General features: G+C 44.3%; 1 protein-coding gene across 5 annotated transcripts in view; it reads right to left on the bottom strand.

Moving 5' to 3' along the window:
• The window catches only part of LOC134614247 (cytosolic beta-glucosidase-like), a 54,852-nt gene that overhangs the window by 34,028 nt on the left and 8,550 nt on the right, over positions 1-12,274 (bottom strand). For 4 of the 5 annotated variants that reach the window (XM_063457833.1, XM_063457835.1, XM_063457836.1 and 1 more), the window contains exons 3-4: positions 11,400-11,627; positions 6,373-7,172 (exon numbers count right to left, since the gene is read on the bottom strand). In XM_063457833.1, coding sequence (XP_063313903.1) covers positions 6,373-7,172; positions 11,400-11,627 — 1,028 coding nt within the window. The remainder of the gene's footprint in view (positions 1-6,372; positions 7,173-11,399; positions 11,628-12,274) is intronic. The other variant, XM_063457832.1, reaches the window with a different exon arrangement.

Genomic DNA, 12,274 nt, shown 5'->3' with positions numbered 1-12,274 from the left:
GGAGGTAGTATGTGATACAATAAAGTGTCTTGGTGATGAGCAGCTCAACAAGACTCCAGAGGCTACATCACAGCTGACTGAGGAAGCTCACGAAAAGAGCGAAATGCGTTTCAGCAGATTTGGATTTTTTATGGGACTTTTTTATTTTCTATAGCACTTACTATATATGTTTTAATCTGTAATAAATGTGTAATATTATTCCAACAAATTCCTCTGAAGCCTTAGAGAACTTTCATTGGGGTGGTGCCATCCCCAGAAAATTGGTACTCTGTGTATTACCATTAGATCCAGGATTTTAAGGCTCTAACAAAGATGAGCTTAATACTTACCATTAGATTGAAGTTCACCACTTTACAATACTACACATTGGTTGTTTTTCTCCCTATATCCCCTTTGGAGGAGACAACATTGTGAGAGTGGTGTGTTGCTGCCCTAAGAGCAAAAAGGTCCATCTTATGGAGCCAATACTATATAGGCTTCAGAATATGTGAGTGGTTCTAGCTTTTCGTTTAACACTAGATTAGAACTTTTCTATACCATCTGCACTATTATTTTTTGCCTTGTTTTTTTTTTGTCATTTTATGTATCTTCGAGTACACTTCAATAATGTATTTGAGGGGTAAACCTGGTACTCCCAAAGGCCAGGACGGGTGTACTATGATATATCGCATGCTACAGCACCTAGATGACATCTTTGACAGTTGGAGGTTGGCGACGGTTGGAGGTTCGTGCGACAGCAGCAGCTAGGGGCATTGGCGTCGCAAGGAGGGGGGGGGGGCAGAGGGGGCCATGCCCCCCCCTACATCATGCTGTGCCCCCCCTTGGGCCCCCACAAATGCCAGCAACCTGCTGGCCATGTGTTTAGATTCTATTCCCTCGGGCTGTAACAGTCTGTGACAGCCTGAGGGAATGCAGGACAGTGCAGCTCAGCTGGAGGCTGGGGGCTGTCTGTGGCCAGAGAGAGCACTGACAGGCTCGCCGGCACAGGCCCCGCCTCCAAACGAAGCCCCGCCTCCAGCACATAAGCCCCGCCCCCGCCGTTAAGCAGCAGCCCATGCTGCTGCTGCTGCAAAGGCCAGAAGATGGCTGACCCCCAGCAACAGGTAGGCTTGATGTGTGTGTGTGTGTGTGTGTGTATGGACTCAGCAGTCTGTGTGTGTGTGTGTGTGTGTATGGACTCAGCAGTCTGTGTGTGTGTGTGTATGGACTCAGTAGTCTGGGGGGGTGTGTGTATGGACTCAGCAGTCTGTGTGTGTGTGTGTGTGTGTATGGACTCAGCAGTCTATGTGTGTGTGTGTGTATGGACTCAGCAGCAGGGCCGCCATCAGGGCATGACAACCATAACGGTTGTCATGGGCCTGGCGGTCCTGGGGGGCCCCGAGCCCCACATTCATTATGTGCACATATATATATATATATATATATATATATATATATATACAGTAAGGAGTGTAATGGCACTCACCCTTGCTGGTAGTTTAAAGTTGGATATTATGCCCTGGTGCACTTCCACGCTGGTTGTATACAAAATAAATAGAAAAAAGGTAGCACTCTTGGGTCTTTCAAGTAATAAACAAAGTGTTTAATCCATCAAAGGGTATACAATAAGATGACCGACGTTTCGACCCATTCGGGTCTTCCTCAAGGTCGGATTTTCGCTATATATATGTGCACAGTGGGCCCCCTGCTACCTGTACAATGAAGAGGGGGGCCAGCAGCACACTCTGTCCTCCTTTCCAGCTGCTCTCTGTCTAACTTTCCTGCACCCTGCGGCCGCCAGAGCGTTGCCACGGGTTACTATGGCAACGCTCCGCACAGCACGCAGGCCTGTCTCGTGAGAGTTAGTCAGAGAGCTGGAAAGGAAGACAATGTGTGCTGCTGGGCCCCCTCTTAAATGTACCGTGGCTGGCTCCCTCCACCATGCCACTGGATCAACAGGAAATGCGATCTCCCCCCTCCCTGGCACGGTAAGAACCAGGGAGGGGGGAATAAAATTGAAATATACACAAATAAATAAAAATTAAAAATACTCCCCTCCCCCCTATTTTACACACACACACTGAATCCTTACAAGCACACTCTGCACTACACACACTAAACACACTCTGCACTACACACACACACACACACACACTACATTCACTAAACACACTCTGCACTACACACACACTACATTCACTAAACACACTTTGCTCTACACACACACACACACTACATTCATTATACACATTTTGCTCTACACACACACACACACTACATTCACTATACACATTTTGCACTACACACACACACACACACACACTACATTCGCTAAACACACTCTGCACTACACATACACTACATTCACTATACACTCTCTGCACTCACTACAAACACTGCATTCACTAAACACACTCTGCACTACACACACACTACATTCACTAAACACACACTACATTCACTAAACACACTTTGCACTACACACTACATTCACTATACACACGTTTCACTTACTACACACTACATTTACTAAACACGCACGGCACTACACACACACACACTACATTCACTAAACACACTTTGCACTCACTACAAACACACTACATTCACTACAAACACAATACATTCACTGTACACACTACATCCACTACAAAAACACACAATCTGCATTCACTATACACACACCTACATTCACTACACACACACACACTCTGCATCTAAGGCATGCATACAAACATTACATACATTTCACAAAATGTACAATCTGCATCCACTATACACACCGCATCCATGACACACATACTGCATCCACTATACACACCGCATCCATGACACACATACTGCATCCACTATACACACTGCATCCATGACACACATACCGCATCCACTATACACATTCTACATCCACTATACACATCGCATCCATGACACACATACTGCATCCACTATACACACCACATCCATGACACACATACTGCATCCACTATACACATACCGCATCCACTATACACATTCTACATCCACTATACACACTGCATCCATGACACACATTCTACATCCACTATACACACACACACACTTCATCCTTGTGGGCGGACTCGGGGCTGGCCCCGGGGGCCCAAATCTTGAGCTGTGTATGGGGCCCTAAAATGTCTGATGGCAGCCCTGCTCAGCAGTCTGTGTGTGTGTAAGGACTCAGCAGTCTGTGTGTGTGTGTGTGTGTGTGTGTGTATGGACTCAGCAGTCTGTGTGTGTATGGACTCAGCAGTCTGTGCGTGTGTCTGTGTGTGTGTATGGACTCAGTAGTCTGTGTGTGTGTGTGTGTGTGTGTGTGTGTGTATGGACTCAGCAGTCTGTGGGTGTATGGACTCAGCAGTCTGTGGGTGTATGGGCTCAGCAGTCTGTGTGTGTGTGTGTGTGTGTATGGACTCAGCAGTGTGTATGTGGACTCAGCAGTCTATGTGTGTGTATGGACTCAGCAGTCTGTGTGTGTGTGTGTATGGCCTCAGCATTCTGTGTGTGTGTATGGAATCAGCAGTATGTGTGTGTGTGTGTGTGTGTATGGACTCAGCAGTCTGTATGTGTGTATGGACTCAGCAGTCTGTATGTCTGTGTGTGTGTGTGTGTATGTATGGATTCAGCAGTCTGCATGTGTGTATGGACTCAGCAGTCTGTGTGTGTGTGTGTGTGTGTGTGGACTCACCAGTCTGTGTGTGTCTGTGTGTGTGTATGGACTTAGCAGTCTGTATGTGTGTGTGTGTGTATGGACTCAGCAGTCTGTGTGTACGTGTATAAATCAGCCTGTGTGCATTCAGCAACACCTGTGTGCATTCAGTAGTCTGTGTGCATTCAGAAATCTGTGTGTGTGTATGTATTCAGTGTACTGTGTGTATGTACTCAACAGTCTATCAATAATTAAAAAATGTTATTCCTGTGAGTTGTTGTGTAGGAAGGGCCCCAGTGCACTGCTTTGCCCGGGGACCCTTAACGCTGTTAAGAAGGTACTGCTTGTGTGTGTCAGTGAGCATGTGTGTGTGTCAGTGAGCTTGTCTTTAGTGAGTTTGTGTGTGTCCCTGAACTTCTTTGTAGTGAGCCTTGTGTTTATACAAGTGAGTTTGTCTGTAGTAAGCTTGTGTGTGAGTCAGAGAGTTTTGTCTGTCAGTAAGCCTATTTGCGCATGTCAGTGAGCTTGTGTGCTTACTGTACAATATATACATATTGACTTGTAGAAATGGCATACATTTTTTTCCAGGGCTGCTTTGGATTCTCAGTTTGGCTCTGCCAGCGAGTGCGCTTTACAGCTGAATAATCTGTGTGAGCTGCCGCACACTTTAGCCCTGTTAGACACGTCTGGGAGCTGCTGTTGACAGGTACTAGTAGTCTAGAGATTGGGACATGGGGTATATGCTCAGCTATCTGTATAATGCTATAGTGCTGTTCTCTGTATAATACAGATCTGTGTGTGTATAATATCCCGGGATAGTCAGTGTTCCTGTATAGTGCTGCTCTCTGTCTTGGGATATTATACAAAAACAGACCTGTATTATACAGAGAGCAGCACTATACAGGGAGCACTGACTGTCCTGGCATATTATACACACAGCCATGTATTATACAGAGAGCAGCACTATACAGGGAGCACTGACTGTCCCAATTTATTATACACACAACCCTGTATTATACAGAGAGCAGCACTATACAGGGAGCACTGACTGTCCCAATTTATTATACACACAACCCTGTATTATACAGAGAGCAGCACTATACAGGGAGCACTGACTGTCCCAATTTATTATACACACAACCCTGTATTATACAGAGAGCAGCACTATACAGGGAGCACTGACTGTCCTGGGATATTATACAACCATCCATGTATTATACAGAGAGCAGCACTATACAGGGAGCACTGACTGTCCTGGGATATTATACAACCATCCATGTATTATACAGAGAGCAGCAGTATACAGGGAGCACTGACTGTCCCAATTTATTATACACACAACCCTGTATTATACAGAGAGCAGCACTATACAGGGAGCACTGACTGTCCCAATTTATTATAAACACAACCCTGTATTATACAGAGAGCAGCACTATACAGGGAGCACTGACTGTCCCAATATATTATACACACAATCCTGTATTATACAGAGAGCACTGACTGTCCAGGGATATTATACACAGACAGTAATTGATAGCTGTGCTGCAAAATGTCCTTGGAAATTTTTTTCAAATGTTGGCAACTATGGCACTGTATCAAAGGAAATGTGTTTGGTTTTTTAATAATCCCTGGTGGAAAATAATGAATCCTCCACCAGGGATTATAAAAAAAACACAACAACACATTTTGTCGGGGGCGGGGCTTAAAATGCGGCAGGGGCGGGGTCAAACTGCGGCGAGGGCGGGGTTGAATGTGCCCCCCTACTTTTGTCCCTGGTCCACCCTGTGCCCCCCCTAAAAATGAATCCTAGAGATGCCACTGGCTAGGGGACAGAGGAGCAAACGGAGGCGAGCAGGAGATGGGGTGCATGAGGCCCCGTTGGGCACAACCTCTCACCAAACAACCAAGCCACACATACCCAGCCCACCTGTGCAGAGAACCAAAAGGGATTCCCACCCAAAGCATCCCTCACAGAGGCAGAAGCGCAGACCCCGCAAGAGACAATCGACCACCCAGAGCTTCTGTCACCTCTCAGAGAGGAAGGACTTGGACTCGACTAAAACACCCCAGGTCCGCGGCACATTGATGGAGGTCCTCAGCAGGCGGGATAACAAATGTAACCCATGCCCAAAACTGCCACCGGAATGCGCCCAGGCAACCGCAGTAGCTTCCGGGGACTTTCTTGCTATACCGAGCCGTAGGCATTGCCCTACGTTCCCGAGCACGACACCCGTGTCTCCCCAGGACAGGCAGCTATATTTTTGCCCGTCTGCACCCAGGCGGACGATACGATTAAATTTGTGTTTCAGTTTACTTTCTGTTTTAGTGACTTTTAGTGGCCTGCCTATATTTAAACATGCTCTACGAAAAATGGAGGTGTTCCAGGGATTAAACCTGCTATCAGCCTGTTATTAAATAACCAGCTAGCATGTTATACATTCTAATCAGCATCAAAAAGCCTAGCATAGCCTTCACACTTGAGACCTTGTTTTACTAATTCTTGCTACCAAATCTTTAATCTTTACACATGTTTATTAATACAATATAAAATTGTGCACGTCCAATCTACTACTCCAATTGTAAAGCTTGATATGATGCCAGAGGATTGCCATTGGGGTACCTCGGGCTTGTTTGTACCTATTTTATGCACTGCAAAAATATAAACTAAAAAAAAATAATAAAATGTAATTGTCAACTAAGTACATCAAGCACACAATAAAGCACAATACCTTAATATATCCCAGTAACTTGCGAAGACCCCATGGAACCACAGCTAACCACTCGATACCAGAAATTGGCCAGTCAGGATCCTTTAGGCCTTCTGCTGCCCTGTCTGACTCATAGCTTGGAACATTCTCAGAAGAAGGACATTTTATTTTTCGCGTGGTGTAGTAGTTAAGGCAAAAGAAGTCAGCTGTGCCCTTGATCATGGTCTTCTCTTCATTTGTGAATTCTGGAAGCCTAGAAGATTTCAGACCTTGCTCTTTGCTTCTATTGGAAATCTCAGCTTTCATTACTTCAGGATAATCTCCATCAACAAATATTGGTTTGGCAAACCAATTAAGATGAAAGGCTAAATAACGTTCAGCGGCTTCTTTATCTTCAGTAGAGTTTGGGTCAAAAGGTTCTGCCCAATCAGAATAAAGAGCAATGGACACAAGTCCCCTTTGTTCGATTTTGAAAAAATTGTTATATGCATGCCAGGCCTTAGCATGTGCCTTTATCATATTGTGTGCTACTTGATAAACTTCAAAACCTTTCTTGCTTTTACCAGGAGCAAAAACACCATCTTCATAGCCATATTTAGCAAGAATATATGGTTCATTAATTGTAATCCAAAGTTTGACCCGGTCTCCAAATGTTTTATAGCAAAAGTGGGCATATTGCTCGAAGATGGCAACTGTTTCTTCAGAGTTCCACCCCCCTCTATCTTCTACAGCTTGAGGCATATCAAAATGATACAGTGTCACCACTGGAACCACGTTATTTTTCAATAAACTGTCAATTACCATGTTGTAATAATCAATCCCTAGAACAAAAATGTAGTTTCATTTGAGTTGAAATGTTGAGCAGAGTTGCACTGCAGTTACTAAAATGAAAAATGACACACTTATTTGTGCCAATTTATTTTATCACAGTGATATCAAGAGATGACATTGAAAATAGAACTCCCATTCTGTGTGTCCCTCTGCTGTCCCACTTGTGTCTCTCTTTGTAACCCATATTCCTTACCATGTTTCACTCTCCTTCATTCCACCTGCCTGTGTCTATGTCCATCACCGTACCCTCCCTTTAACTTCCTCCATTATCTATTTCCCAATTGTGTATCCCTCATCACCCTCTCTGTAATATTTCTAACTGTAGTGCACAGCACAGGGTGAAGTTTTGCATGTTCCTATACTGCCTCTCTGGCCTCCCAATTCCATGCTCCTCGCTTTCAGAAGGGGAAGAACAACATGCCTGCCTTATGTTTGGGAGGTTTAAAGAGAGATACAAAAGAAGTAAGGAACATGCATTGCTTGACAATAGTTTTTTTTTAAACCAGCAAGTTTAGAAGCTTGTTATAAATATGGTCAGATTGCCTTATTGCAGGGCTTGACAAATCCAAGGCCACCATGACGACTAGAAGTTGTGTCCTGGAGCCTGGGATTTGTTATCCCGTTCCTTTCGAGGTGGCCAGTGAGGGAGAAAACAGACAGCCAACCGGCTGAGAGAGCATGGAGGTGGGTTGGTGACTGGCTGAAAGAGCCTGGAGGCGGGCAGGTGGAATGTAAACGGGCAGTGAGGGAGCTGAAATCTTAATGCTCTTCTAGCTCTGCTCCCTTCTGAGCCCTGCTGTGATGCTGGGAGGCGGAATAGGGTGTCCGTCTGGTGTGGGATCACTCAACGATGCGCAAGGTAGTAGAGCAAGAAGAGTTTAAAGATTTTAGCAGCCACAGGGAAAGGTTCTATTCCAGCTCTCAAAGAGGTAGGGCAGCTGAGAGGTACTTAAATTTAATTAAAATAAATAATATGTGATTGTGTGAGAGAATGTGTGTCTGTCACTGAGTGCATATGTCTGTCAGTAAGTGTTTGTGTCTGTCAGTGAACGTCTCTGTCTCTCAGTAAGTGTTTGTATCTGTCTGTCAGTGAGTGTGTGTCTCTTTAGGTGAAAGGGAAAGGTGGGCACTGAGATAGGAAGCACATTTAGTGGCCATATGAGTGCCTACCACTAGAGGTGTTACTAGGCAGCAATGTAAAAACTGCCTTTTCTCTGAAAAGGTAGTTTCTACATTAAAAAGCCTGCAGGGACAGTTAAGGACACCAGAACAAGTACACTATGTTGTAGTGGTTCTGATGACTATATTAACCCTTCAAGTATATGCAGGGCCGGCCTTAGGGGTGTGCGAGCTGTGCGGCCGCACAGGGCGCCATGGAGCAGGGGGCGCCGTGGATTTAAAAAAAAAAAAAAATTTTTTTTTTTTTTTTTTTAAATTTGCAGCGGGGGCGGAGCTTACCGTGCGGCGGGGGCGGAGCTAAAAGCGCCGGGAAACTGCTGCAGGGGAAGCAGGAAGGAGTCCCTGCTTCCCCACCAAACAGTCACCAGGAGCTGCACTGCCTCCACAATGAACTCCACAGGTAACTGTGGGATTGTCAGGTGAGTGTGACTCTCTGCCTGTGTTTATTATTGTCTGTGTGTGTATGGCTGTCTGCCTGTGTATGTCTGTGTGTATGACTGTCTGCCTGTGTCTGTGTGTATGACTGTCTGCCTCTGTGTGTGTCTGTGTGTATTACTGTCTGCCTCTGTGTGTGTCTGTGTGTATTACTGTCTGTGTCTGTGTGTATGACTGACTGTCTGCCTGTGTGTGTCTGTGTGTGTGAGACTGTCTGCCTGTGTGTGTGTGTATATGACTGTCTGCCACTGTGTGTCTGTGTGTATGACTGTCTGCCTCTGTGTGTATGACTGTCTGCCTCTGTGTGTATGACTGTCTACCTCTGTGTGTATGGCTGTCTGCCTCTGTGTGTATGGCTGTCTGCCTCTGTGTGTATGGCTGTCTGCCTCTGTGTGTATGGCTGTCTGCCTCTGTGTGTATGGCTGTCTGCCTCTGTGTGTATGGCTGTCTGCCTCTGTGTGTATGGCTGTCTGCCTCTGTGTGTATGGCTGTCTGCCTCTGTGTGTATGGCTGTCTGCCTCTGTGTGTATGGCTGTCTGCCTCTGTGTGTATGGCTGTCTGCCTCTGTGTGTATGGCTGTCTGCCTCTGTGTGTATGGCTGTCTGCCTCTGTGTGTATGGCTGTCTGCCTCTGTGTGTATGGCTGTCTGCCTCTGTGTGTCTGTGTGTATGACTGTCTGCGTGTTTGTCTGTGTGTATTACTGTCTGCCTCTGTGTGTGTCTGTGTGTATTACTGTCTGTGTCTGTGTGTATGACTGACTGTCTGCCTGTGTGTGTCTGTGTGTGTGTGAGACTGTCTGCCTTTGTGTGTCTGTGTGTGTGTGTATGACTGTCTGCCTGTGTGTGTGTGTGGATGTCTTCCTGTGTGTGTGTATGGCCGTCTGACTCTGTGTGTGTCACATACAACCAATACACGCATATCACACACTGTTAATACACCCATTACAAATATCACACATAGCATACATATCACACACAGTCATCACACCTACTATCACATACACAGACAACACAAACATTACAGCATACATGGATGGACGGGGGGGGGGGGGGCGCTGTGAAGATTTTTCGCACAGGGCGTCAAAATGCCTAAGGCCGGCCCTGAGTATATGTATATATAAGTATATGAGTGTATTTTTATCTTTTGAAAATAAAGTTTTGTTAGTTTAAAAAAAAAAAAAAATGGCCCCTAACATTCAGCTGGCTCCAAGTTTTCAAGCAAATTTGTCAATGCTTATTAGGCACAGCTCTGAGCCAGGAGAGTTTATTCAGCCATCCTCTCCTTCCCTCTTACCCATGCTTCTCTTTTTTATACCTTTATACTAATGCAGAGTCTTAGGCTGCCATGAAGTGTTCACGGTGGTAGGAGTATGGATGTACAGTGTTTCAGCTTAAAATACTGCACATCCAGAGTTATTTTTAAGTGTGTGGCCTAGTTGAAACCCCTGCACATCCAGAACTCCAGGCTGCCTAATGTTAGTTCTATGCATAAATCACGCCTGTTGTCAGTAGGCACTGCATGCTGGAAATAGACATACTTGCTTGGGTCTTGGAGGCTTAGCCTGCAAGGAAGAAACACTTCGCTCTCCTCCAACTCACCCTAAATAAAACTGTCCCTCCTCCAAATCCCTCCATTATTTCTTTAATTACCATCCCTAGCTCCATTCCCCTCCCCTTGCCGGCTCAGACTGCGCGCATGCTCCCTGAGCCGGTTAAATGGTCCAATTAAAGGTTCTCTAGGAGAAGCCTTTGATTGAACCTCGGCGCAGCTCCTGTGAGGTTAAACAGGGGTGCACCAAGGAGCTTTGTCAGGTGCTGGATTAATTTAAGTTAACATTTACTTTTAAACGCTCTTTGAAACATATAGAGTAACACTAATAAGGCATTATTTTATGTACTATCAAAAAAGACTGCAGAAACCATTTAGGGGTAAGGAGTTTAAAGAGGCACAAGGGGTAAGGAGTTTAAAGAGGCACAAAAAAGGTTAAGAGGGATTAGGAGAGATGCATAAGGAGCTAAGGGGAGTTACTAGAGAAACACAATAAGGTAAAAGGGGTTAGGAGAGGCACACAAGGGGGTGAGATGGATGCACAAAGACATATAGGGTTATTTGCTAAAGTGAGAATTCAAGGTGAATCCTAAGTAAATTTAAAATCTAAGGCCAGAGTAGCCAAACTGAGAGCATAGCTGACTTAGAGAATGTTTCCAGTTTGGCTATTTTGGCCTTAAATTTTAAATTTGCTTTGAATACACCTTGTATTCTCCCTTTAGTGAATAACTCTGACAATGGGGTGGAGTGATACAAAAAAATTATTCAGGAGTGCCAACAGACAACCTCAAGCCAAGTGCCAGAACACCTGGATATTTCTAGGATTTCATCTTTAAATGTATATTTTTTAACAAGCTAATAAACTGTCAATAAATCACACTTTCTACTAATTAAATCACAAACCTTATAAATAGAAAGCATATCACAGAGAATTGATGTTATCTTGCAAAACTTACATATTGATTAGTGCTACAGGACACCCAGAATTAATTATTTCAGGCAATAGCAATAACCTTGATTAAAGCTTTAACCTTGTATACGTAAAAAACAATTACCTTTCTGGTTGATGAAACCTGTCGTCCCATCAGGTAACAGACGTGACCAGGAAATAGAAAAGCGGTAATGAGTCAGTCCAAGCTGTTTGATGCATTTCAAATCTTCTTCCCACAGAGTGTAGCTGCCACAAGCAACATCACCAGTCTGGTTCTTGAAAACTCGATCTCCTCCCTGATGGGTGAATGTATCCCAGATATTGAGGCCTTTCCCATCTGCATCCCATCCTCCTGATAAAATATGAGCAAGATAATGATTACATGTCAGCTGCTATTTTAGAAACAGCATTAAAGATTCACACAATGTAACCCTGGTACATAATTATTCACACATAATCATTTTATATTGACTAATTGTGGGTAGGAAGGAGTTAATAGTAACCCATATTGGGTAGAATGGTATATTATTACAGTGAAAAAACACGGTGAGAGGTTTATTAATGTGAAAAGGCAAAAGAACTTCTATAAGAAAAAAAATAATGGTTTACCAATAGTCAATTAATAGTGTTATATACTTATAATATAACAAAAAAAACTAGAACTGTTTAATACAATTTAAAAATGAAAAGCTGACATACAAAATGATAACAAGACAATACAAAACAGTTTCAAACAAAATAAAACACTTTAACGACGTTAGTACGTGTCAGTACATCCTAGCTATACTGGTCTTAAGGCCTATTTACACGTCCTAGCGCTTTGGTGCGAGTAGGGTCAATCGATACCTGGGTTCCCCTCAGTCAGTTGGGGACATTTTTTGTGGCTCCAGACTGACAGATCAGCTGTATGCAGCGCTCAAACTGAGTGGTGCATACAGCAATTTGAATATCCATGTCAATGCCTATTGCTTCAATGTAATGTGAGTAGGGTTAAATCCC

This window comes from Pelobates fuscus, chromosome 6 (genome assembly GCF_036172605.1).
Source record: "Pelobates fuscus isolate aPelFus1 chromosome 6, aPelFus1.pri, whole genome shotgun sequence".
NCBI classification, from domain to species: Eukaryota; Metazoa; Chordata; class Amphibia; order Anura; family Pelobatidae; genus Pelobates; species Pelobates fuscus.
This window is presented reverse-complemented; position numbering and strand designations above follow the sequence as displayed.